The sequence below is a fragment of the Lepisosteus oculatus genome, chromosome 6, assembly GCF_040954835.1.
Source record: "Lepisosteus oculatus isolate fLepOcu1 chromosome 6, fLepOcu1.hap2, whole genome shotgun sequence".
NCBI classification, from domain to species: Eukaryota; Metazoa; Chordata; class Actinopteri; order Semionotiformes; family Lepisosteidae; genus Lepisosteus; species Lepisosteus oculatus.
The window spans coordinates 56,470,029-56,497,608 of NC_090701.1; the positions used below are offsets into that span (position 1 = coordinate 56,470,029).

Genomic DNA, 27,580 nt, shown 5'->3' on the forward strand with positions numbered 1-27,580 from the left:
TTTCTTTATTAGTCTTGATTTTTGTAATTGTTCATCGTTTGTAATGAACCATAATCTGTGAGTGGGATTTTTTTATGATGTACAAGATCGTTAACGGAAGGAGAAAGTACTAGGTTCTTCTCCGTAATAGTACATTCTTTTAAAGTATTTTTTTTAAACGGCTGCCAGGATGTTTGCTGTACCACAAGAACACCATATCTATTTGCATCTGGGACAGGTCGTTACCTTTTGAAGCTCTGTATTAAAGCTGACTTTATCCAGTAATGAGATCTGGTGAAATAAGTTTTATGAAGACATTTAACCTTCCGCTATTTTGTCGTAACAGATAACTCCACCTCCCTCTTTACCCCAACCCTTGAAAGAACTGTTTAAACAGCAGGAGGTGGTCCGAATGAAGCTGCGTTTGCAGCACAGCATTGAACGAGTAAGTACAGTCATGTGAACCATTTCTTAAACCTTGCCAGATCCTGTAATAAAATCCTGACAAAATGTAGACTCAGGACATTAAAGTGCTTATTTTTTAAATGTTGACATAGGCATGTATTCTAATACCACTCTCAGCTACTGGAGAAATGTAATTTTACCATTTTATTTTACTTACTGAGTAACAGAAAATTAGACCATCGATATACTCGGAAGACATATGCCTATTAAAAGATATCGGACAGATTTGTACGCTCACTACATTGTCAGTAAACTATTACAATAAAAATCATCACTTAAACACTCAGCATAAGCCACACTAGCTGTTAAAGCAGCAAAAAGGGCTTTTTTTAAATCTTGAAAAAATGTTTATTTTAGCTATAAGCCCTAACGTGAAACACACAGTAATTATATTACCAATCTGATAACTTTATATTCTTATGGTTCACTTTTTTATTCTGTTGTATATTATTTTAGGAAAAGCTGATTGTTTCCAACGAGCAGGAGGTGTTGCGTGTCCATTATCGTGCAGCAAGAACACTAGCAAACCAGACTTTACCCTTTAGTGCCTGCACAGTCCTTCTGGATGCAGAAGTTTATAATATGCCTCAGGATGCTCAGGTACGGGCTGTTTCCTGCTTTCCTCATAACCATCCCATCTGGGAGATGATCAAAAGTGAGCTCAGCATAATTTCACTTTATAGAGCAAACCGATTCCATAACCAGGCAAGGACAGTGGCAAAGCCGTTTCATGTTTTAGTGTCCTTGTAATGAAGCTGCATCTGTAATACAAGAGAAATTGTGCTTTACTTTCTACAAGCAGATTTTGCAGGCATGATGATAATTTTATTCATTGTAAAATGGAGTTGTAAGACTGAACTAGTTTGTGTTTTTGATTTAATTTATTTTTATTTGGCGTCTTTCTTCCTTAGACCGATGATGGCAAGACCTCAGTACGGGACAGGTTTAATGCCCGGCAGTTCATGTCCTGGCTGCAAGATGTCGATGACAAATTTGATAAACTAAAGGTGAGGGGGCTCGATGTGATTTTTAATGCAGATTACCTCATAGCTTTGCGCATAGAAGGACATTCTGTTTCCGATTATAGTTTTTATAACTTTTTTTTTGTATCATCCAGTGGGTTTTGTAGCATGACTTCACAGTAGAAAAAGAATTGTTAGATGCATGTTCTCTGCAATTCATTATATTTTAAGCCTGTACATAAAATGCTAGTTACCAATATAAAACTGTCCCAGCCAGCATGTTCTTAAGAACCCATGTACTCTGCATAGAGATGACTGGTGGGATGAAGAAACTATAGAAACTATAAGGACACATTTCCAAGGTACTCTATATTCTGTACATTTAACAGGTGTACTGCTCACTATTGTAAGACTGAAGCAAAGTATTTTGAATCTTGAGACCAGGGGAAACTATAATACAGCAAAATAAACACACAATAAAATGTGTTAGTTTGGGTAAAAGTGTGGAAAATTAATAGTATTAGACTTTCACAGAGAATAATCAGATATAAAATAAATATAATTCTGTAATGTGGTGACCCAGATTGAATGCTGTATTACAAATAAGGTCTAACTAGTGCGTCGTGCAATTTTAACAACCCTTGATTTAGATCTCAGACTAGGGGAAGGCGACCTTGCACTTCAAGTGAAGACTTCTTGAAGGTTTTAGTGGTACCTAAGCACAGCTGATAATGAGTTCTATTCACGGACTTGACTCAGTTAAATGAATAAGGTCTGAATGGAATGAAATCCTACTATTTTGGATGATATTTGTATTGCTTTTCACAGCATGTTTCTCAGTTTGTCACAACTCCTCCTACACTAGGCCTGCACTGATCTAGTCTTTTCAAACAGTCAGGACCATGTTAGGAAAACTGTAAGGAGAAATCATTACGCCAAATTGAAATTTTCAACGAAAACCACCTTTTCTTTTTCACACATCTTCCTGAATGATTTCATCATTCGCGGTTTCGCCTGTTTATGCAAAATATTTAGTGACCAGTATTTCCACGTTCTTGGATGACATTTGCCTATTCGTAGGCTGCACAGCAGTATTTTTAATTTTGGGGATCTCCTTCACCTGACCTGCTTCGGTCTCTGCAGTCGAGCCACAGCCTTGGTTAGCAAAGAGTTGACATGCTTATGTAGCAGTGCATCGTGGGGTAGGCTTGATTCAGTTCACATCAGAAAGAGATTAGGTGTGCGTTGTGCACAGACCTGTTATCAGAGTAATGCCCGTATGTGATTCTGCATTGTGCTGCGAAATAAAAGAAATGTTAAATAACAAAAAAACTCTGTGATTGAGAGGGAAGAGCATGATTTACTTTCATGTGTTATCTCTGTGCTGTAAGAAATGTTAGCACAGGCAGTAGTGCTGCTGTCTTTATAGTAATAACTCCTTAGTATTTTTCATTTTCAGTCACCACAGAGGTAAAATCTGTTTATAGCTTAAGTAAAAATTTAAAGAGTTTTTTTTCCTCTTGACCCCTTAACCTTGTTTATTTTGTGAGGATAGCCTTGTATATGAATTATTTTAATTTTAATATAAAGATTATATACATTTCACTGTAGTAGTACTCTTGCAAATCATTGACTAAGATGCAGTGTGCAGTGTATGTGGTATAAAATACAATATTCGGACTTGAAATAACATCACTGAGTAGAGCTAAAAGTATTCTTTGGTATATTATAAGAAACTTTGTTTTTCCCACAGTGAAACCGTTATTATTACTCACTCTGTTTAATTCTGGATCATCTCTTTTAAAGCCAGTGTGTGCATCGTTGTCCTTGATTGTTTTTTTACAGACCCGTCTTCTCATGAGGCAGCAACACGAAGCAGCAGCGCTGAATGCAGTGCAGAGATTGGAGTGGCAGCTCAAGCTGCAGGAGCTGGACCCCGCAGCATACAAATCCATCAGCATCTTCGAAATCCCCGAGTTCTACGTCCCACTGGTTGACGTCAACGATGACTTTGAGTTGACGCCGATATGACGTCTTGCTCGGCGAAATGCGTTTTGTTCAAAGCGTCAGTATCAGCAGGGTGTAAAAAAAAAAAAATGCATTGCTTGCACGTCATGTACAAAGTTGCATGGTGTCCGGCAACTTTCCATCCCAGAGGTCTTGCAAACGCCCAGGAAAACGCACGCATGACGCGAGAGCCGCCGGGGGAACGGCGGGGAGCGCTAGTCGGAGGCTCTTCCTCTTCCAGCTGCGGGCGCTGCCGATGTGGGGATGTGGAAGTGAGCCGGGAGGCGGACAGATAAGGCACTTATCTCAGCGTACAGGAATCTGGGGCCGGCAGTGCTGGAAGCTGCTGTTGGAGCAAGGAAGTGTGTGTTGGAGAAGAGAAAATGTACTTGCATTTCTTGTGGCACTTAGCTCAGAAATGCTTCGCAGAACCAAGTTCCTCTTAGAAGGACTGTGCTATCACTAAAGTTCTTACGTGAAAGAACTATAAAATGTTTAAATTACGTTGTTTTAATCACTTCTAAGTGAATGTGTTCATAAATGTACAGACTGTGCTCTTAATTTTGTAATAACTTATTTTATACACTGATTGTGCATTTGTAAATACATATGTAATTATTGTTTTTAACTTGTAAATTAAATAGATATTTTGATTGTAAACCTGTTTTGTCTAATGTTTTAATGGACCAAAGCCGATGTTTTGTATTGTGTGTTTTGTTGGTGAGTTCTGAAGCATGTGTTTGATTATTTTTTTTACATGTTCCATAACTTGCAGGTGTTCTAGATTTGTGATAGTTAATGCTGTGCATGAATTACAGTACTGGTTCTTGCTCTTTCTACAAAAGCTGTAGCGTGGACTGTGGTGAGGTTGGCTGAACTTCCACATTCTCCTGGGCCTTTGTTCTGCCATCTGCGTCGTACGCTGCATGGCTTCACTTACATTTTTTTGTTTCTTGCGTTGCGGACAAAGGTTCTGCTTCCGCACAAAAAAAAGTCGCTTCTACAGTTTGATGTGAAATCACAAAACCTATTTTTTCAACATGATGCCTTGAAAGATGGTTCTAAAATTATATATTGTCTATTTTAATATTTACTTGTTACATGAAATGTACATATTTGTAATATATAATGAATAAATTTTATTGGTTGTGCATTCCAAAGGATTTGCTGAATTTCAGTGCAGACTGTTCTTCAATTACTTCAACGTTTTCCTGCTAAGAAGTGTCGGGTGTAATGCTAGCAGACGCAAAGACTTGACTCTTTACAAACTCAACAGGCTTGTGCTCCTTCGACTCAGCTGTGTGGCTAAACGTTTGTTTTCTGTTTAACATGACCAGGCCTCCCCCCCTCCCCAAAAAACACAAACCACTACATTGGACAATGGCCTTGCAGTATACCTCAAGCTCCTTGAAGTGCAAATACTGAGCAAAACAATTCAGTTCAATTAACATGTTTAACGTTGTCTTGTTCACGGTAAAGCAGACAAAAAGGGGGATTATCAAAAGGTTGAATAGTTTTGTCAAAAAAGGCCCTGCATTTTAAAAGACGCCATAGACAGTTTATTTTTAATAATGGCAGACTAACGTAGCACGTTGCAGTAACACGGGTTTCTGTTTGTTCCTACTTCCTGACGTGATCGTAATTGAAATATGCTGTTCTAAACTATGATTAAACACGGGTTTTTTTTTTAATCTTCGAACGAATTACTTCACATTCTCCTTCAGAAGAAATGTATTTAGGTTCATGCCGGTAGATGGCAACAGACACACAAAAAAGGCAAACTTTATTACAGTACTTTGCTCTTTGGAGGAAACATTTTGTTCCCAAACCTTCCGAATGCAAAATCCTTAACTTTATATATTTAAAGTACACCTTAAAGACTTCTCAACGCCAAGCAATAGATCAAGTAGTTTTCTGCAGCTGAAAAGTTGAAGTGAAATTTAGGAAGAACTGAATTTTCACCAAACTGCACATCACATCTGTCAAGGACGCTCAATAAATTTGCTTCACGATCCATTGGGGCCTTGAATTGCGTTTTACAGTGGAGTATTCAAAGACCGAGAGAGCAGCCCCCTCCATGCTGCGTGGACTCATCATTCTTAATCTCGAGCGATGTAGTAAACATCTGTGGGCCGGAGGAACTAAACCCAACGCAAACATAATCGGAGTCGGATTTTAAACCTTTTTAAGAAGCGGAACTCCGTAATTTTACAAACTTTAAAATCTGAAGGAAAAAAATATTTAGGACTTGAGTATTTTAAAAAAATAGTTATTTCCCCACGGTGATAGCGTATCCTGTTCTGGCAGTTATTAATATCGCATTTAGTGCTGAGGTATTCTAAAGTACTATATACTATATATTGTAACGCATACGGCCGACATGAGAGGTTGTGCGAGCCGGTTTACCAGCGCGGTGACTTCGCCGCCCTTCCCCGTGAATAGCAGGGACCGCAGCTGCCGAGCTGGGGGGATCTTTCCCCCAGTGACGCCGGAGGCCCGGGTTCGAGTCCCCAGCGGCGAGGGCGCATACCCACGTGAACCCGAGAGCGCTACAATAAATGATCCGGGTGGGGCTGCACACGGATAGTGGACCAATTAAGCGCTTTAAGTGGAGTATTTATTAATAGCAGAAGTATTGTTGTTATCGTCTTTTAACAAGTATTTCGACAGTAAAAACGCGTAGCTGCACTCTTCAGGGACAAAAAGCAGGTCCATGCTCTGATCCTGACTGAGAACAGCATCAGAACTTACTGTATAATAATGAACAATTCCTTGCGCTTTTAAGGGATTTCTGGACACTCCACTCAGAGCTCTTTACAGGTCATGGGGATCCCCTCCACCCTCACCAGTGTGCAGCCCCACCTGGGTGATGCGCCAGTCCGCTCCCCACACACCAGCTCTCAGTGGGGAGGGGAGCAGAGGGATGAAGCCAGTTCAGAGATGGGGATTATTAGGAGGCCATGATTGGTAAAGGCCATTGGGAAATTTGGCCGGGACTCCAGGGTGACACCCCTACTCGTTTCGAGAAGCGCCCTGGGATTTTTTTCTGACCACAGAGAGACAGGACCTCGGTTTTACGTCTCACCCGGAGGACGGCACCTTTATACAGTACAGTGTCCCCGTTACTTGAGCTCGGTTCCAGCTACAACTGAGCCCTGATCCTTTTAGTACAACGTAACCGAGGTCAGGATCTGGGGACGGGTCCTGAATGGGGTAGACCCCCTCAGTCCAATCCGTCCAGGAGGGGTCTGGTGTCTCTTCCAGTCCTAAATTGAGCAGTGAGATTTACGTCGTTTTCCCGCTTCATCATGTCCCGCATCAGCTACAACATATTTTGCTTTTTGAGGTTTCTCAGAGCACAGTCTTTGACGACGTCTCAAGCGAAAAGTCCGCGTTTACTTGATGTAATGTTTTTTTTCCATGTTTACCCTTGAAGAGAGCCAACTCTCCTTTCCAACCGTTTTATTAGCTATAAAGTTCTCGCCTTTAGTTGTTCGATGATTACAGGAGCCCGAGAACCTCTGACTCTTTGCGTCTGTGCTATTTGTGATTACTTGTAGAAGGCACATTCCCCGTCAGGCAACTCCGGGCAAACCGAATCACGGGCTGAACGGGTTTAGACTAAAAATGACTCCCAAGGCCTTTTGGGCTATATAACCAAGCAGCTCCCGTTTAAAACGAGAGGGGCTTTTTGAAAGCGCCTAACAGCTAATCAACAGCCCTTGATATGAAGTGGATAGAAACCCGCTCACGGGCTCTACAAGACACCCAGGCCTGTTGTGGCGTCTGTGCTGCAAAACTGGGAGCACCCGAGCCCTTCCCGAAGGCTGCGCGGTGCCAGGGTGGACGGCCGAGAACCTCTTGGTCCAGAGGGAGGCAGGACAGACATAAAAAAAAGTTCACAATGTCGTGTTTGCTTGTGTAGAGTTTTACACCCCTCGAGGGGGTGAACGTGTGATGCTTTATCGAAGTTACAACACTGGGATCCCAGGCCATAAAGAAAGAAAATGTGTTCCCGCAAACACAATGCCGACTGCATCAGCCCGGTAGATACCGCGGCGTTTGGACTCACACCATCACTGGAGCTCTTTAACAGGAGGGAAATTGTCCTTATTATGATTATTATTTGCGTGCAAATGTGTAAAGGCAGATTGTATTTCGTTTAGTCCGTTAAAAAATAAGTCCTAAAAGGCGCCGAAGATGGGGTTGAACACACACACGCCTTTCTGCACACCGCCGGCTGTCCGTGCGAGGTTGTTACCTGGAGCAGCGCCGCCGCTTGAAAATGGTCTGTGTGTCTTTAAGGCTCTCCGCCGCCCCGCTCGCTTTGTGCCGCTCGCCAGCGGGAGAGCCCGTCCGCTGATGATTTCATTGTGAAAGGAGAGGGGGGCCGGGAGGACTGCAGATAACCTTTATCTGATCGATACATCAACGTTTTGAGCTCGCCTGGGTAAGTCTTTCTTTTTTTAAAAAAAAAAAACGCAGAAGCTGCTCAATCGTCTGTGTTCTCACGGACCTTGAGCGTGTTTTTTCGGGTCGCTCTGCGCTGCGGCAAAGGTGATCGCTTTCTGCTACGCCTTCTTCAAACGTGCAAGAGAAAGGCCGGATAAAAATCCCCAAACTCGGATTAAGGCTTCAAGCTGTGTTAAAGGACGTTTGCCTCTGTAAAGTAGCCGTTATATGGCCCCAAACTTCTCGACACGTTAAACTTGGTTGTTTCTCATGTGAGAAAGTAACTAAGTTACTGTACCCAAACAATGCGAAAGTACCAGAACCACGGTAACACCTTGAGCGTTGCGTGTTATTTACATTTGTTGTTGTTTTTCTGTCGATCCTTGAAGTCTTCTGTGCCAAATAGAAATCTGACCCATTTTCGTTGCTTTTGTTCCTTTGCGTGTTTGCGGCAAAAATAAATGTCTTGTATGCCTTGTTAACCCCTTGCTCGAACTTTCCCAAAGTTGCAATTAGGACGAAAACTGAACTTCCAATTTGGAAGTCGTAACGTCCACGAATTGTATACTTCTGAACTTCTCATTTTTGAATTGTGAAATTAAAGACCGTTTTTTGCTTGCGATTGTGCAGAAAATTGTTTGTGTGTAGTTCTAATCAGGATTACATTTTATACCTCCGTTTAAAGAGGGCAATGGAAACGTATTTTTAGTGTTGCTGGTATTAAACTTGAAACTAAGTTTCAGTCAATTATTAGTTTGTTGCGCGTTTTACCATCTTTACATTCTTGAGAAAATTCGCACAGCCTCGGTGTTTATTCCAGTGCCAGAACTCGTATTTAATTCTCAGTCTACGAGCCCCTCTGACGAAAGTTCATCGATGAACATGAAACAAACCTCTGATTTTGTTGTATCGGTTTGCCTGGAGGTCTGCAGCTTTCAAACTGCCTGGAACAGTGTGGCGGTAACACCGATACATTGTTTTTAAAAGACTGTTATGTCATCTTTAAAAGTTAAAGACACGATGGCGTTGCTAAATGAATGTTATGTTTTAAACAAATATGCTTGCAGGCCCTTCAGGGTACTTCTTAAATATAAAAAAAGATGACGCCCGCTTCAGTGTTTTCGTGGTACTGTATTGCGGATGCTTGCTCCCCGGTACTACAGTACGACGGCAGTGACGGGGCCGCCCGCTCTCTCTGCTTGTGTGTCGGTCCAGGTCGTGTCGGCAGCAGGGATGAGGTCGGCTCACGCCGTGATACCAGCAGCTGCCGCCCTGATGGTGTTGGTCTTGCTCTCGGCACTGTCGCAGACGGAAGCCTGCAACAAGGCGCTGTGCGCCAGCGATGTCAGCAAGTGCCTTATTCAGGTGAGGGGGCTGGTGGTGTGTCTGGCTGGTTGTGGGTGGTGTGGCATGTTCGGGGGGCCGGCGTTTTTATTTTTATTTTTTTCGGAAAAGGTACTAAAAGAAACTTCAGGATGGTCCCCAAACCTGCAGCTTGGTTCCTTGACGTACCCTGGGGGTCGGCTCACTCCTCCTGTCCCTCCCTCTGTGAAGTGACCTCGATCCCAGTGAAATCTAGAACAGATGTTTCAGGTTCTCCTTTTTATAAAAGGGACTGAAGGCTCCAATTCTGCCCGAGTCTTGATGACTGTTGTCCTTTTTAAATATCACTTCAAGACATTTGTTTTCAGTGTCTGTTTCAATATCCCGTGTAGTTTTACTAGATTGGCATGCTGCGGTTCTAGTGCTTTGGGTTTCTTGAAAGGGTTTTCTAATATTGTTACCAGTATTGATCAATATCATTATCACTGACTCCTGCACATTGTCAGACTTTTCTGACCTTGGAGATGTCTTGAGAGGTTCTTGGCAAGATTCTGTGCCTCTCATAAAGACCTGACAGCTCTAAAGAAATCCGTGAGTTTCAAATGTGTCGATTTCCCCTGTTACACTGGTTTGCCTGTGCTGTTGATTTTGCTGTGAGCATTCTTCCAGGTGGCACGTCCATTTTCTTCTTCGTTCTTTTTTTATAGCTAGATGAACATAAGAAAATATTGCTTCAGGTATCTTATAGGCCCTGACAAATTCCCAGCAGGAGTTTAAATGAGCTTAATGTGACCTCCTTCCTCCACAGCACAGGAATTCAATGACTCGTAAAGAAATGGCCATAATTACTGTCCGTCAGCCTACCTGTCCTTAAAATAAAGTGGAGCAAGTTATTCTGGCACATGATTTCTAATAAGCCGTGAAAGTAAACACTCCCCCATATCCACTAGCTTCACTTTTCATGCACGTGTTTTTAGTCTGTCTGGGGTGGGCAGTCCTTGGCTTAAATCTTGTGTCTGCAGACAATGCCATGGTAGTGACTTCACGAAGGTGGGAAACGTGCATTTGTAGTGACCTGTTAGTTGTACAGTACCCTTGACGTGTCTGTAAATTAAGTGTTTGGAGTGGTTGGAGGGTTCTGTGGTTCTTGGTTCTTTTTAACAAAACTGGTTCTTCTTTAAAACCTTGTTTTCTTTTTACTCTGATGACTGTATGTTTGGAGGTTTTGAAATATAATCTAACTTCCCATCCTCAGAAAAAATTAGAAGTTTGATAGAACATGTACAGGCAGGTGTTGCTGCCAGTGTCTAACAGTCAAAATGACAGAAATTGCAAAGAAGAATCTGCTAAATCACAAAACCATTGTCTTTAAAATGTTTTTGACTGCTTTTTAATTATCTGTTGAAAAGGAGTCAAACATTGCACATTAATCATTAATCTGAATTTTATTTTTGCCTGAACCATGTGGTAAAAGTAACAATTTCCCAATCCTACGCAGCCCTGTGTCAAATGTTATAACTTCTTGAAGCAAGCACTTTACTAATTAGGGGTCAGAAGGTCAACAAAAAAAGTTTTAAAACATTTGCTTGCATTCTCAGGAGTACCATCCGGAAAATAAGCTTACAATTATGTTTCTTCATTTTAAATACGAGTCACATTTCTTTGGTGCAAATTCCTGTTATTGCTCTGGATGCTACAGCCAGCTCCGAGTGTTGCGTGACAGGTCAGTGGAATTAATAGGCCTGTTCTTTCTGTGTGGAGAACCAGGCTGTGACCTGTATAATCTTGGCAGAAGACCTCCTGCATTATTGAAAGGCATTTGCAGATCCTCTCACTTCTCAGTTTCTCAGTGGCCCCTGACGCATTGAGACCCCATATCGGTCTTAAAGGCTGTAGTAATGGAAAGAGGTTCTCCACTTTGCTCTTTAGGTGCAATACACAGGACTTTAACCTTGTTGAGTCCTGGGCAAGACCATTCTGGACATGTCCAGTCAAAGGAAGAAGGAATTAACTTTGTTGCTCAGTTGCTTGTGAAGGAGACGAGTCAACGAAATTGCATTTGTGCTTATGAGATTAATATAAATGACTGTAAATTTAAGTTTTTGATTATTCAGTGCAGACGTTTGCTTATATTAGAATAAGAAATACTTCCTGTCACCGAGATGAACACAAAAGTATTAGGATACATTCATTTGCTACGTAAATTAGAAATACAAAAGCACATTGTTATTTTAAAGCTGGTAGTCATAACATTTTGTAGTAGCATTTAGTTATACACACACCCTATTCCACACATTTAAAGAACAAAAAGTTATTTACAAAGTAGTAAATAATACAAGAGAAATATGGAAAGGTCATGATCAAACAAGTATTAAAATTCTTTACTGTGCCAAACTGAAATTTGTGCTCCTAAAGTAAACGACCTCAACAAACCACACTGTTAGTCTGTGTCCAACATTAGTGGTTCTCATTATTTCAGAATAAAAAGAGGTCCCGTGGTCAACTAGTGAATTTCAAGCAAAGGCTCAGCCACCTCATTGAAAGGCACAGATCAGGACAAGGGTGCAAGAGGTACTGCGGTCTCTGAGCAGCTCTCTCAAACATCAAGAAGCAGGAGCTGAGTCGTACCAGTCCGACACTGCTGAGGTCAGGGCGTCTTTCCAAACCGAGGCCCCTGGTCAGCGACGCAGCGGTGAGGCGACAAGAGCCTAGAGGAGAGTTTTTTTCAGGCCGATAAAGACTGGAAAGGGAGGTAAAAAGTCACATTTTAGAAGGACACAGCACAAGGCCAAACCTACTGGAGTAAACAGAGGGAATGTCTTGTGAATGGCCAAGTGGAAGTCCTGACTTGAATCTTGTTGGGAATCGTTGGAAAGCCGCTGTCCATCTGCAGGCTGGTGCTTGAGGGAACCAGCCAAGGAGAACTGGTCCAACTTTGCACCTAGCTGGCGTGCTGGTATTATTTAACTCGATTTACATGAAACAGGTTTTAAACATTTGTAGTTGATAATATTGACTAAAATGAAAATGGTTGGGGTCAGCATTTTTAAAGGGCCAATAATGCCAATTCCATCGGGTCTCAAGACTTGCGAGGGTTCACTGCAGAGAACCATTGCAAATTGCCAAATTCGTATAGAATTAAGTCTACCCCTATACCATCGCATAATGTGGTATATTATTACAGGATAGAGTATGCATGGTTAAAAGACCATGTAAGTAACTCTCCCTTATATGATAAGGTACTAATGCATTGGCTTTAAGTTAATTAGGATAACATTGATCATCTTGAACAGTAATCACAAACTTAAAGCAGTCAACTAAAATAAACAACATGAATTCTTCCTCTGTGTGTCCGGGGGGTGCCTGCACTTTCTCTCCCTGCGTCTGTGGTTGTCACGCCTCAGTGTGGTGAAATGGGCAGTTAAAATGTGAGTGCGCCTGTAAAGTCATCGCCAGCCTGTCCCTCCCCACGCCGCTGACGCAGAACTGCAGCGTTCGTCGCAATGTTAAAACGAGACCACGCTGAGACGCGCCTGCCAAGTAGCAGGTACAGTGGCAGCCAGGGGCTCCCTTGCCAGGTAGATCTGTTTCGCAGTCCCCGTCTGTCTCTAGTTCGCTGTAGATGCGTGTTGTTAGATCATTTTTAAAGCTGCGCTTTGCAGCCTTTGGCTCGGTTTTATCAGGCTTTGCCCTACTAAATCCAAAACCCCATCGCCACATCAGACTTGCTCATATTATATTTGCAGATGTCGAGACGCTACTATACCGTGCTGTTCATCGGGCTACTCTGGGGTAACTTTGCTTGCCTCTGATTGGAGGTTACGCTAGAACTCTGACTCCAGGAGTTGCGTGTGCATGGTTAAGGATTAAACATATACAGCCATTTTCATTACATATATGTAGGATTTGCTTTTATAAAATAGCTCAAGTAGGCAGCTGTGTCAGCATTCCTAGGCTGCAAAGGTTTAATCCATGCTGAAAAGAGAAGAAACCAAACAACGTTTCTTCAGCTGTGTCATGTAGACGCGTGGAAAACGGACAGTAGCAACGCGTTTCAAGCACAAAGCTCTTCCTCGGGCTCTTCATCTCTGACGAATGCTGTATACAACCACCGTAGCAGATGTTTTCTGACTACAGCTTGTGCAGGATAATACTGTTTAGTAACAATAAGATCACTATGAGTTCACAAGACAGTACAGTAATCCAGCAGTCAGATAGCTCGGGGAGGGCTGACGTTAACATGCCACTAACTTCTGTGGCCTGGAGCCTGTCCCAGAAAGTTGTCGACATTGAGATGGGTAGTAAATGCTAGTAGATCATCAAACTAGTTGCTCATTAACGTGCAGTGTTGTTGCGGTGTTCGATTCCTGAATTCAGTGCTTCGGTTCAGTGTCCTGTGCTCGGTGTGGGAGTTTATGATATGACTTTGTGGAATGCAGATGAATTCCTGTGATTAAGTGAAAAGAAATGTTGAAAGTGTTCCCAGAAACCCATGTCCATGTAATCTTTAGAAGCAAAGTGGGTTTTTAGACCTGCAAAATATGCAGAGATGGGGTTGTGTTGATTGGAGCTTTCCATGTGCAGATATCACAGAAAATTCTCGAATGCACGTACAATTACTTTTTGTGAAGCTTCTCTAGGTATATTTTTTGAAGGGCTTGTGGGGGTGTCCCAGTGTTGGACCGCATGCAGCGGGGGAGTGCAAACCTGCAGCCTTGTATGATATGTTATAGTAGCTATCTCCATTACTTACTCTGAGGGTAAGAAGTTCCCGTTCTGTGTTTGTTAGTACTTACTGCTGCACAGCGGTTTGTCATCCATTGATAGATTATTGGCACTTAATTCACTGATGAAATCTCTGAAGCCGCATTGGAAAAAGCAAAAGGGTTTTTTTTTATCCCTGCTGCTAACTGTTCATATTTTCAGTAATTATTTCAGCTCTCCAGATGGAGTTATATGAGTTGTTTGTCAGCAGTTGAGAATTTGTGATGTTAGTCAGAGAACAGTGAAGATGAGTGTTACTGCTGATCTACGTTTATAATCTGTTTAGACTCGGCTGTATTCAGTGTTCACAGCCAATAAATACTTGGGTATTTCTTGAAAGCCTGACCCGGGTTGTCAATATCAAAATTTAAGCGGCTTCTGACCCAAGTGTGTTGATCTTTGCATATGGGTAATCTTTCTGTGACAGTTAATTGTCAAAGTGTACTTTCTGTCAGTAAGAATTCCATTGTACCAGTACTGGTTACATATGGCAATAAAGTTCAAGTTCAGTTCAAGTGTGAACTTGCGTGTTATGTGAATGCAACATTTAGTGTAGTCATTAGTCTGAAACTGTTACTCTGTCCATTGATATGCGTGTAGCAGAACCTCCAAATCACTGCTTGCTTCTTTCAAAAATTAATCTGAAACACAACTTTTCATCCGGCCTTCTTATTTAGTTAAGCTGTCAGAAGGTTTTACATTACACTCCGTTAGTGGTATGATTGAAAAAAGTGAAAGGCGTGTATTCTGTTCAAGTGAAGATGTATTTTCTGTGTAATTACAGGAGACACGCTGCTTGTCTCAGGACATGCTGTATTTTAAACACTATTGTAATTTGTCTTTCTGTAAAAATATTTGTATTTGTAGCGGTTAGCGCAGTATGTAGGCCTCGGTCTCTGAAGTTGACACAGAAAGCTGTCTGCAGCTGTCTAGGAACTGCGATTATTAGGGTGTGGTCGCAGTTTGAAAGTTACACACAGTTGCTCAGCAGGGCCTGTGCATATTTCACTAAAACGACTTTCTCCACACCAAATGCTGAGTTTGTTTGAGGTCTTGTGATTTCAGCTTCCTCTCTAAGTATTTTCACCACAGAATTGCAATCCACCCAAGCTAAGGTGTATTTAAACACCAAACCAGGCAGATAACAAGGCAAAGGGAAAACCACACTTGCATGTCAGCAAATAACTTTTAAAAGCAGCTTAATCACCCCTGTGGTTTTCAAACAGGTTTGGAGTAATTTACCTCATAAATTTAAACATAAAACTTCCCACTTTTAAGCAAATAGGTAGGCACTATTAAGGTTCAGAATTTAAGTGTATAAAAGATTTACTATAAATACCTATGTTGACATATCATTATCTTGCAAGACAACACGTGGAAGCAAATAAGAAAAAGACAATGTTAAAACGTAGCTTTTAATGAATGTTATGTTATGTTGCAATAGAATGACCTAATCTAGCGTCTAAAAGCACTGGATCATTTTGTCCTGAGCAGTGAGTGCAACAAGGGGACGTGATTCAAATTGTCCAAGTTCACAAAAGCAGATAGTCCCCAAAATCTAGTGTGAAACAAAAAAACAAGTGGAAACTGTGTGGAAGTACATTTCAAACTGGGTAGAAGAGGACGTTTTTTTACAGGAAGAGTGTAGGTCATCTGAACAGGCTGCCCAGCCCTGGCTTCCCTGAGGAACGTCTGTGTTAAACCCCGAGATCGATGAGCTCCTCACGACCGAACTAGGCTGATGGGCTGAATGGCCGCCTTCTCATGACCCGTCGCCTTTTGCGATTCGTCATGTTTTTTGTGTTCTATGCGGAAGGCAGTAATTTGAAATAAGGGGTTGTGTAAAAATACATAAAACTGCTGATGAGCAGTGAAGTTTATTCCCACACATGTGGCTGGGGTTAGAAGCTATAAATTTCAGGTTCTTTTCATCGGTTTTTCTGGACAAGACAAACCCCCATACACAACATTTTTATCTGCCAGAAAGTCAGCTGGAACAAGCACACAGGGGAAGGAAAAAACGAAACATATCTTACGACTAAATGTTTTGCTGCAAAAAAAATTCAGAAAAAAAATTGAATTCCTGAGATTCAGGCTTTTTCCGGTACGTCGTTTATTTCGGTAGCTTTGGTAGATGCGGATTTGAATGTTTGCATTTTTAAAACTTGACACCATGCCCTTTTTGCTGTTGTCACATGTGGAACAGATTACTCACTGCTGCAGCAGAACTAGCTCTTTGTTCCAGTGCCTGCTTAGAGTAAGAAGCCAAATGCACAGATTGATAAATAGTTGCAGAACTACTAGGGCCTGAAACGAATCTTGTGTGTAAAAAAGAAATGAAATGCGCTTTGCACAACTCACGGTGAGAGAGATCTTTCCAAAGGCAAAGGCTTCAGAGAAACTGAATATCTAAAGACTTGCATTCATCAGGCAGGCTGCTTTCGATGTACCAAGAAGGTGTTTTTTTTGCTTCTTCCTGAAGCAGCCCTGACCGTGACGTGGAGGAATGCAGTGCCTGCTTCTTATTTAAGAAAGGCCTGGAGTGAGCGAGCGCATAAAATGTTTTAACTTGCAAAGCCCGTTAAGTGCATTTTTTAATTTCCTACATGCTTTAGAAAGCTTCCTCAAACAAATTTCAGTCATTGTAGCCCCCTGCTCTGTTCCTCAGTGAGACATGAAACGTTGAGTCTTTATTCTGTTCAAGCGTGTACCTAGTAGTATAAATTGGATTTCGATGAATCGGTTTTCATACATATTTTTTTGTGATGTTACGTCTGTTTCTGTAATAAAAACACCCATTCCGTCTGTGTCCTTTCATCCTGTTTTTTTGCTGTTAGAGGTAGGCGTGTAATTTGTTTTTTTAAACAAATGCGCTAGTGGAAAAAAAAGATTACATCTACATCAACATCCAATTCTTTTCATTCTGCAATCGTTTAATAGGCACTGTATGATTCTGTCTTTCTGTGTAGTTATCTGCAGGGCCAATAGGATAATTTTATAATTACTGCACATAAACAGCTGGTTGATTTTCTTTTTATCCTTGAAGTTCCAGTATAATCGCCAAACATAATGTACTGAACAGAAATATAAAGACTAATATTCTTTTGGCCTTAGCTTAGCGCTACAAGTAAACTCATATTCATATGTTGTGAAACATATCAGGATATCCACGCCCTGGGATTTTTAATGACCACAGAGAGTCAGGACCTCGGTTTTACGTCTCATCCGAAGGACGGAACCTGTTTATAGTATAGTGTCTCCGTCACTATACTGGGGCATTAGGACCCACATGAGCCGCAGGGTGAGCGCCCCCTACTGGCCCCACTAACACCTCTTCCAGCAGCAACCTTAGTTTTTCCCAGGAGGTCTCACCTCCAGGTACTGACCAGGCTCACACCTGCTGAGCTCCAGTGGGCTGCCAGCTGTGAGCTGCAGGGTGACAGGGCTGCTGGCCATGTCTTTTACCTGTGATTGGACAGCACTGCAGAAAAAAACTGCTCTTCTATTGGCTACATGTAATTGTGGTAACCTGTGAGACCCTTTGGTCAAAGAACCAATACAAATTGTTAAATTGTGCTTTTACCCCGTCTTACACCTGGTTGTACTCTCAGTGCTCTCAAACCGTGTACCATGTTGTTGGGACTTGCTGTGGAAGTGAGATCATACTTTTGGGTGAAGAATTATGTGGTGTAGCTCATGGCTTGCATCACAAAGATTTGTGTCTGGATAACAGGTCTGTTCGTTAAGATTTTTAGTTTGAGAGGCTAAGTGATTATTTTAAATAATGGCCTTCGTTGAATTCTTTCCATTCTCATAGTATCTTTTGTAAAATGGTGAGTAAAACCGATCATTTTTCAGTAGATTTGGCATTCTCAGCCAAGTGGTTTTAACCTGAAGTTGTTCGATCTGAATGCAAGTCTTTTCAGAATTCAGCACATCCAAGCCTTGTGTTGACCTTCTTTATTGCCTCTACACATAACTGAGGGGGTCCACTGCAGCCCAGTGATCTGTATCAGACCTGCCAGTTGTTTGCCAATGCAAGAGGCCTGCAGTCCCATCATCGGTGCAGTCAAGCATGTGCTCTGCAGAAAGACCTACAGCACAGGATGTGACGATTGTTTTTATTTTATAAATCATTCCATCCTACACTGCGGCAGGTTAACGAGAGTCCCGAGGGAAGCACATCAGTCGGAGATCAAGTGATGAGGAAGATGTGGGTGTGTAGGGAGAGCACGTCTTTAACTTTCAAGACGAGAAAACAGATAATTCTGTCAGGTAACCTGTACAAATAGATCAAGACAATGTGTGGGAGTGGAGGAAGAGCGCACATTTACACGTGAACACAGAGCAGTGCATGTGCATATGAGATCAGAAGGAAATGTGTGAGAGGATAGTGAACCCATTTTTCTTGTGCAAGCAGTGCTCATGCAAACAGCGCAGCACCAGGTAGTAGCTGTCTGCTGTGTCCTATTTTTCTTCCTCCTACAGGAGGCATAGGCACCGAAAGGAGCAGGGTTTAGACCGGTGTGGGTTCAGATCAGAATTGCAGAGAACCTGAAAGGGAGAGGGAAAACGCAGATGATAACATCAGTTCCACCTTTATTATCTCCTGGGGGAAATGTGTTTTACAGCACAGACTAATCCAACAATTCCGCAACGAAGACAGCACGACAGTAGTCCGGTAGATAAGAGTGAGATTGAATGCCCAGACAGGGAGCAGCTGGTAGCCGGCAGCCTGGCTGCTCAGCGGGAAGAAATGCCTCGTCTCAGTGGAGGAGCAGACTGTTTTGAAAGTGGGTGACCGAGAGGCGTGTCTGAATGGAGCTGGCAGGCTCTGAGCAGAGGTGTGTTAAGTGTGTGAGGAGAAAGAGGCTGACTCCCTTCAGATGAGCTCAGCATGGTTAGAAGCTCATGTTTTGTAATGTTAGATGCGGCTCTCTGTGTGAAGATAAGATCACTTTATTGGCCAAATACAATTTCTCGCATTGGGAGTTTGTCTTTTTGCATACCCCAGCTTGCTCTCCATGAGACACACAGACAGGGAGAGAAGCTGGGGGTCAGAGCACAGGGTCAGCCATTTATACAGCGCCCCTGGAGCAGCTGGGGTGAAGGGCCTTGCTCAGGGGTCCAACGGAGTAGAATTCCTCTGCCGGCTGCGGAATACAAACCTTCCAGCCACAGAGCCACTGCTCCGTGAAGACATCCTAGAGGTGTCAAGTTACGTGCTGGAGTTCTATGAAGACTCATACAAGGGGAGAATAAAGACTGTCCCAAACACTGGACTAAGCCCTAAGCCCTTTCTCCAGGACTGTGCTTTAGTGATGAAGAGCAGCTGTGGACCTCAGGTGCTCCGTTAAAAGCAGGGTAATGAGACACCTTTGCATGTCAGCACTCATTGGTTACATGGCTCATGGTAAAAACACTTTCAGTTCACTTTCCCTGTGTCTCAGTGCATGGCCTCAGAGAACCTTTTTTAAAAAGAAATCTTTCTCGACTCACAGTTTAATGAAATGGAATGTCATCTGGTCTGTCATTGCACAAATATAGTGACGTATAATCTTCATTCGTGTTGAGCAGGCTTGACTCAAAATGTGGCAATACCATTCTCGGTTTATTCAAAGCCAAAATACTACTAAATACATTTCATATGGTCTGCCCCAGCACACAAATGACAGTAAATATAATGATTCATTCATGCTGAACAGGATTGATTCAGAGTGGACAAAGTTAATAAGGTAAACTTAGCAATACCTCAAAGGTGTTATTAGATACAAAGATACTATTAAATACTTTCTTTCCATGTATCAGTCAAGTTTATCAATCAGTCCAAGTTTATTTATCAAATGCTCATCAATACAGCATGCAGCAGTAGTTGCTGGCAATGAAATGTCTTTATATACATACACCGTAGGTACACGAATATTCATCGGCCGGAATGGGCTGATGAAGTTTAAGCTTTATGTTAACATTGTATATAAAATATTCTGAGCTTTGAAACTGTAAAAAGGTGAGTTTTACTAACAGGTGAATAATGTTTTCTCAATGGCACCATCTCTCCGCCTGGGTAGGTTGGAACATGAAACAGCTGGATGAGCTCTGAGGGTCGGTCCGCACTCGGAGAGGCTAGATTGGGTGGAGGGTCTCGGCTGTTACGACTCGCTCAGACGCGCTGAAAGTGACAGATGTTTGCATTTGGTATTTGGGTATAGTGGATATTCTGTGATAACTTTGAAAATCAGTCTGTGAAACCAAAAGCCCCCCCACCCCCCAGCCATGGCCTGTGTGGACATGGAAGCATGAATACGTTTTGAGTGTGCTGGTACTTATTATTTGATGATTACAACCTGTCTGTAAACTCGGCATACGCTATGGCTGCCTTGAGCATCGGTGCTGTGTTTCCTTTTCTGTCTTGTTCTGAACTTCTCAGGTCTGTATGTGTCTGCAAGAATTTTGGATAGTGAAACTATTCAGTTCCACAAATCTCACTGCTGTGATGTACTGTAAATTGGAACTACATCATTGGAATAAAAATGTAAGCTACCTTTGAAATGGTAACAGCAATATAAAAGGAATGCTAACTCAAACGTGCCAAACTCACAACATGTGACAAATAACATGCAGATTGTGATGGTTTTGTGCAATTTGCCTTAGATGATGGCTGAGCTGAATAAATTGGTGGTTAATGCTAAGTATAACAGGCTCTCAGATGATGCATTATTAAATTGATCTTCAGGCACTGCAATATGTAGGGTGTGCATCCAGGTTAGCAGCACAAGAATGGGAATGATGACACATGAGCTCTTATAAAGTCTCAGGGGGTGTGCAGGCAGAGCTGCTCCAGCTGGGCTCTGGCTCTTGCACAGGGGGGTGTTAAGTCAGTGGAAACTTGCTGGGCGACCCCTAGACTTCGAGGGCACAGACCCTCCCCACCTGCCATCCCGATTTGCTACAGAATCACAAAGTACGCTATTTCACCACGGGACGCACGGGAGAAGCTTCTTCAGTGCTTTGAGGTTTGTGGTGTGGACAGTGCTCTTGCGTCCTGTGTCGCGGCTGCGGTCGGGCCTGTTTTTTTTTTGACGTTCTCCCTGACGTGGCTGTGTGTGTGTGCGCAGGAGCTGTGCCAGTGCAGGCCGTCGGATGGGAACTGCTCCTGCTGTAAGGAGTGCATGCTGTGTCTGGGCTCGCTCTGGGAGGAGTGCTGTGACTGTGTGGGTAAGTACTGCAGCCCAGGGCTGTGTGTCATCTGCGTACACACACACACACACACACACACACACACACACACACACACACACACACACACACACACACACACAGTTTCATGTTAGTATAAGAATGTTATTCTCCTAAAGCTACCCAATTCTGAAGCCACTGAGGCTTTGCAAACCAAGATCCAGCCAGTATTGTTTCCTGACCCTTGAGGCCAGCTCTTTGGGAATATTTGGAATTTCTCATGACTAAGAAATGTGCTTCAGCCGAGACATGATATACAAAGTATAATAAAGTGAATTCTAGAAGCATACCGTAATGTGCACTGTTATGTTACAGTGGGAGTAATTAGACCATTCTTGTCTGTTTTCTGCTGTTTGTGTATAAAATAAACCCCAGGAGCTTATGTAAAAATAGTTCCATACTGGTTAGGATGCCTGTTGGTTCTTAAACCCCATTTTGAGGTTTACTGACTCTCAGGGTTATTGTGCATTAAAAACTGAAATGCTCACAACGTGAAATGCCTTTTGGTAGTTTATAAATAGGTGATTCTGTAGATTACAATGTAATTGGTGTCACAGAACAGTGGCTAACAGAGACAGGTGGAGAGAACTCCTCTTTCTTGGACACAGCATTCTGAAAAGGCAGGAAAGACCTGCCAGTGTGGCACTGTGCAAACAACAGAGCGTAGTACGTTAATCACCTGTGCAGGTGCCTCACATTTGTCTTAGGTGTATCTGCAGTTATAAATCTAGTTGTTTGCAAATCATGTTTTTCCAAAGGCTGCATACATTTGAATCACATTCTTTTTCATTGACTAAGTTTTCTCAGGTGTTATTTTGATATTTAAAAAAAATGCAATGCAATGAAGATAGCAACAAAAATTGCTTCTGTCTGCAAATTGGTCTTGTAATCAAATGTGAATAGTTTGCTGTTTTTTAAGTACAGATTAAAATGACATATTATTCAATATGAATGGGGTTCTGTGTGTTTTGGATATTAGCATATTTGTATAATTAGTATTTTTTAATAATAGTCATTAGTAGTTTTCATGCAGACCAGACAGATTAATTATAGAAGTACTCACATTGACATTGTGCGACTGCTTCAATTCTTCCATTAACCTGTTTGATAAATAATAAATAACTGTAGTAGTTAAATATCTAACCTGCATCCTTTCTTATAGTAATGGGAATAGTTTTTATTGAGTTAGTTCTGGATGCTGAAAACAGTAAATGAATTGAAACACTGGTTTCTGCACAAGGAATGTGGAGTTTTCAGTGTAAGAAAGTTTCAGAGAGGGAGCAAGTTGGCTGGCATGAGAATGGGCGAGTTCTGGGCTCGTTGAGCTCCTCCCTTGTGAGGACGGCATTCCTTCTCTCCAGATGTTCCCGATCTCGGCCTGACGGGCTGGGAGAAGAAGGATGGAAAACCTGTCCTGGAGTTTCAGGCTCTGCAGGGATACGCTATAGAAAACTATAGCGAACATAACACAAACACAGCAGACATTCAGCTCATCTAGCTTATTGACTGTAGTGGCTGGAAGTTATTTAATTCAAGGAATAAACTGCACACTTCTCACAACAGATTTATTTGAGAATCTTAACCAGACACCTAGCCAATCCTGAACATTTTTGTTAGTGGTGGTTAAGTCCAGGCTGGAAAGAATAACAGTGTGAAGTATGTAGCATTCTGACTGTAGAGCCTTCTTTACTGTGGACTCCAGGTCTAAAAAGAACATTTTCCACTGGTTAAAGGATGTGAATCTCTTTGGCTGGATTGACCCCAACTGCCTGGCTGGCTTTGTGTTCGATTCTCTCACAGCAGTGTATTCGGCACTGAGACTCAGAGCCAGTACGTTAAGGGTGCCGGGTGCTGGGTGCATGGAGCAAACTGCTATGTCAAGCCCTGTACGCTAATTCCCCAGCAACCTTCATGAAACCATTGGAGACAGGATTCCTGGGATCAACAAGCACCACATTCCTAGACGCCAAACAGGCATGCTGGGCGAAATGACTGCTTGTTTACAACTATCAGTTATTCTTAAGTTTTAAGAAAAGACATCATGCTCAACTTGTTGATGATGTGGAATTAACTTTTTTTTTAACGTAATTATTATATTTGAGATCCGTGTTTCCTCACGTTGCACTGGAAAGGCTACCCCAGACATCTGTTTTAGGATTGCACACTTGGATGCAGGATTGAAGTGCCGAGTGACAAGCAGAGGCTTATCCTGGCGTTTGGGAGGGAGGGATGTTCTTTAAGATGGAAACAAGGAAGAGGAGGTTTCGTCCTTTTGTATGGTGCTGTTCGTTCTTGATGGCAGAGGTCCCCAGCCCAGCAGGCTTCAAATGGGGGAACATTTCGTTGTCAGTTCTCAATTCTAAAGCAAGTGATTCCTAAAGTGATTTCTAGATATGTAACAATGTTAAAAATGTTTAGATTTCACAGACTGGAGTTCCCTTAACAAACAAGCTGTGTAATAAGTAGGTAACTTACATGAATTCCTGTTCTTCAGAGAGCCTGAGAATGGAGTCCAGTCCACCTGTGATGTTCCTCCAACTTACAGATGGTAGAAAGGCATTTGCTCTTGATAAGCAGGGCAAGACTCCTTTCTCCCTTTTTCTTCATTTTAACCAGATCTGACATCACCTTATCCCCTGTGCTCAATTAGACCCTTCAGAAGTGAGTTGACGTAGCGCTTATCAAACAGTTGCTAGCGCATCGCCATCAGACATGAGCGATCATTAGAAAATATTGATACATTTAATCAATATACAAGATCGGTTAAACTTCATTTTTCTAAACAGAAAAATACACGCATGATGTATTATGAAAGAAGGTTATTTTTCTTTTGAGGCTTACTATAGTTGCTATATCACCCTGCACTCACAACTGGCAGCCCACTAAAGCTCAGCAGGTGTGAGCCTGGCCAGTACCTGGATGGGAGACCTCCTGGGAAAGCTAAGGTTGCTGCTGGAAGAGGTGTCAGTGGGACCAGCAGGGGGGCACTCACCCTGTGGTTTGTTTGGGTCCTAATGCCCCAGTACAGCGACGGGGACACTATACTGTAAAAAGGCGCCGTCCTTTGAATGAGATGTAAAACCTAGATCCTGACTCTCTGGTCATTAAAAAACCCAGGGTGTTTCTTGAAAAGAGTAGGGATGTTACCCGGTGCCTTATTTCCCCATGACCTTTACCGGTCATGGCCTCCTAATAATCCCCATCTATGAATTGGCTTCATCACTCTGTTCTCCCCGCAGCTGATGTGTGGTGAGTGTAATGGTGCATCATCCAGGTGGGGCTGCACATTGGTGGTGGCAGTGGGATAATTACCATTTATAATGCATCATGCCAAGTTTTAACCCAGTTCTGGGATTCCCCCTGGCTGATGGGTCCTACTGGTTCGAGTGTGTTTTTGATGCCCTCTCCTGCCCTGCAGGGATGTGCAATCCCAAGAACTACAGCGACACGCCGGCCACGTCGAAGAGCACAGTGGAGGAGCTGCACCGGCCCATCCCCTCCCTGTTCCGGGCGCTGACGGAGGGCGACGCGCCCATCAACATGATGGTGGTGTCCTTCCCTGTGGCCGAGGAGCTCTCCCACCACGAGAGCCTGGTCTCCTTCCTGGGGCAGCGCGAGGACCAGCAGCAGAACATCTCTCTGCCCAAAAACAGCATCCACGCCCGCTACGACAGCACCAGAGGTAGGCCCGGTTTAGGGGCAGCTTCCCTAACTTTGACCAAGCGCACGCTGCATTCCTTTTAAACTGCGGGTAAAACGTCTGAGTAACTGTAAATTCAAACTGTTTCCAGGTAAAAGGTTTTCCATTTAATTGGTTAAATTGGTAAATTGGTTTTGGCGTGTCCAGCGGATCCTCTAGGATCAATGTCCAGTGAAGGAACGGAAGTGAACGGCCAAAAACATGTTAAATATGTCTTCCCGCGAAGACGCCACACGCTGAGGGTCCAGGAGTTAGGGAGATGGGCTGGAAAATCCGGATTGAAAGATTGAAACTGGCCTCTCGGAGGACGACAGTGTGAGTCAAGCACTGAAGTTGAGAAACAGCTTAGTCATTATGTTTTTAACGTAACATTCTAAATATCAGAACTGGAAGAAACATCCTAAATGCATTAGAGAGTGAAGAGAAAATAGCTGAACATATTGAAATTCCAGTGGATCACAGACACAAGGCGTTCAAGTTACAAAACAACTTTCTGGGGGTCTTAAGGGCCTCTGTGCTTTAAAACAAAAGCACACGTACACTTGCTCCTGCTGTACTCGAGGACTCGTGTGATGCAAGTGATCCTAACTGGTCCTGATTGGGATTTTTTTTTTACGATCTTCCCTGGCTCCGTTGTGAACCTTTGACCCTCTTCCGTTCTCTTTTAGAACAGACCATTCATTAAACCTCACTCCTGCAGAGAGAGACGTCTACCAGACCAGTAAGGCCAGACAGTCAAATCTGGTCTCTCTGGCCCTGGTGGACAAGGTTACAGAATAGTGCTGGACATCCCTGCTGTGTGTGTGGCTAGTAGTTTCATGAGCTACTCTGGGTAGAGGTTCAATGCATTACTTTCTAACGTTTTTAACCCAAAGTTTGAATTTGTCTGATTTTTTTCATCCTGACAGTTTTAGGTCTGCTCCACTGACTGGCATGTTTCCAGAACCATGATTCTTAGCTCTTATTGTGCCACGTGTATTAGTGGCAGAACTTTCTTAGCTGCTGTCAAGATGTATAAAAAGCATTATGTTGGAGTACTCGCTGTGAACTAGGTAACTTTTTGTGTGAAATTGAAAGCAGTGATATTTTTAAGTTTTAATGCATTGTGGAGGACCAGGCACCTTGGAACAGATAAACCACCAATTACCAAACCTACTGGAAGAATTCGGTTCTCAAATTACTCTAAGTAGCAATTAACTTGCACAGTCTTCCATTTTCTTTAGAAGCTGCATATTAAAACTAAGGTTGCAAGCTGCATGTGGTGTTTCACTACCTCTGTCTTCGGGGGTTCATAATCGTTTTTATGACATCTGACCGCAGACTACTAAGAATGAACAAAGGCCTCGTTAGGGATTCGTTAGTGACAGCTCTTGATGCTTTTAAAAGCTTTAACTTGTAATTGTAAAAAAAAAAAAGAAGTGTGCTGGCACTCCTTAATCCTTTCCCAGAGCCCTTCCGGCGCCCCCCGGGGTGTATGACGTGACCGGCGTCTTTGTGGGCATGATGGGTCGAGGGACGAGAGCTCCCGCTTGATGTTGACGGGATTTCGGCGGCAGATCTGCTCTCGATCTCCCAGCGCCCCTCCCCTCGCCACGAAGGGAGGGCAGGGGGCGCTGACGAGCCCTTTCTGTTCCGGCCCAGATAACCTGTGCACGGTGGTGTACTTCGACGACTGCGTGTCCATCCGCCAGTGCAAGCTGTACTGCGAGTCCATGGGCGGCTCCAAGTACCGGTGGTTCCACAACGCCTGCTGCGAGTGCATCGGCCCCGAGTGCCTGGACTACGGCAGCAAGTCCGTCAAGTGCATGAACTGCATGTTCTGAGCCGCGCCGCGGACCCTGGGAGCTGCTGCCACATCCAGATGTAAAATACTCACCCCGCCGAGCCCTTGTGTATTTTTGTCACGTTTGCTGTACATTTCTTAGATGATTTTTTTTTATGGTGCGTTCCGACTCGAGATGGAGCTCTGTTTTGGTTTCCTGAAATCGACGCTGGCGGAGCCTGTCCGGATACAGATGCTTTCCCCCGGTGTTGTCCGTTCAGCAGTACTCTTAAGTGGGTTTTGAATTTTGTAAAAAAAAAAGGGTAATTTTAAAAATATTATGTCTTTTGGATGGTGTTCGGAAAGAAACGGGATGTTGTCATACCCATAACGGATCACGATCACGTTAAAATGGAGCAATAGTCTGTATATAAAAACACAAATGCTACTGGGTCTGGTTGTCACTGGTTGCGTTTTTGTATTTATGCACACAAAGGGTCTCTCTCACACCAGTCTGAATCACTAAGTCGGTGGACCTAGAAATGCAGAATAATGCCTGTAATAATTGAAGCTCAATCATCAACAAGTTTGGGATTCTGTGGGTTATATTATGGATTTAGGGTATTTGATCAATCTAGTCCTTCCTCCAAAACTGTCGTTTGTTTTGGTTAAACATACAGTAAGTGTACAGAAGGCTGTTTTACCCATCATGTTAAAAGTTAATATAATCCAAAATCACATTTATTTAATCAATCAAGAGCAGAAATGGTTAAACTCGAGCTCCACAGAGGAACTCATGTGTTATTGCTTCAGGCCATCATTCTTTCGCTACTTGTACTTCGTGCATTCATGATGTTTAATAAATGTCAGAAACATGGATTCAGGTATGTGATGAAAGCCCCAAGACAGGTGCATATATGTCTTACAGGT

General features: G+C 42.8%; 2 protein-coding genes across 6 annotated transcripts in view; both read left to right on the forward strand.

Annotated features, from left to right (window-relative positions):
* The window catches only part of ankrd12 (ankyrin repeat domain 12), a 51,114-nt gene extending 47,041 nt beyond the window's left edge, over window positions 1–4,073 (forward strand). For all 5 annotated transcript variants that reach the window (XM_069191616.1, XM_015353496.2, XM_015353498.2 and 2 more), the window contains 4 exons: window positions 326–424; window positions 901–1,044; window positions 1,356–1,451; window positions 3,252–4,073. In XM_069191616.1, the coding sequence (XP_069047717.1) occupies window positions 326–424; window positions 901–1,044; window positions 1,356–1,451; window positions 3,252–3,437 (525 nt within the window). In that variant the 3' untranslated portion in view covers window positions 3,438–4,073. The remainder of the gene's footprint in view (window positions 1–325; window positions 425–900; window positions 1,045–1,355; window positions 1,452–3,251) is intronic.
* Window positions 4,074–7,705: 3,632 nt separating this feature from the next.
* twsg1a (twisted gastrulation BMP signaling modulator 1a) lies at window positions 7,706–27,529 on the forward strand. The gene is made up of 5 exons (XM_006633870.3): window positions 7,706–7,863; window positions 9,081–9,230; window positions 21,068–21,167; window positions 24,607–24,870; window positions 26,530–27,529. Exons 2-5 carry the CDS (start codon window positions 9,099–9,101, stop codon window positions 26,709–26,711), a joined length of 678 nt encoding a protein of 225 aa, XP_006633933.1. The 5' UTR covers window positions 7,706–7,863; window positions 9,081–9,098; the 3' UTR covers window positions 26,712–27,529.
* Window positions 27,530–27,580: the final 51 nt, after the last annotated feature.

Excerpts from the sequence above, each read along its gene's own strand:
- twsg1a (XM_006633870.3), top strand. The coding sequence starts at position 9,099 with ATGAGGTCGGCTCACGCCGTGATACCAGCAGCTGCCGCCCTGATGGTG. Across the intron at positions 9,231-21,067 it reads TCAGCAAGTGCCTTATTCAG|GAGCTGTGCCAGTGCAGGCC; the intron begins GTGAGGGGGCTG and ends GTGTGTGCGCAG. Across the intron at positions 24,871-26,529 it reads CCGCTACGACAGCACCAGAG|ATAACCTGTGCACGGTGGTG; the intron begins GTAGGCCCGGTT and ends GTTCCGGCCCAG.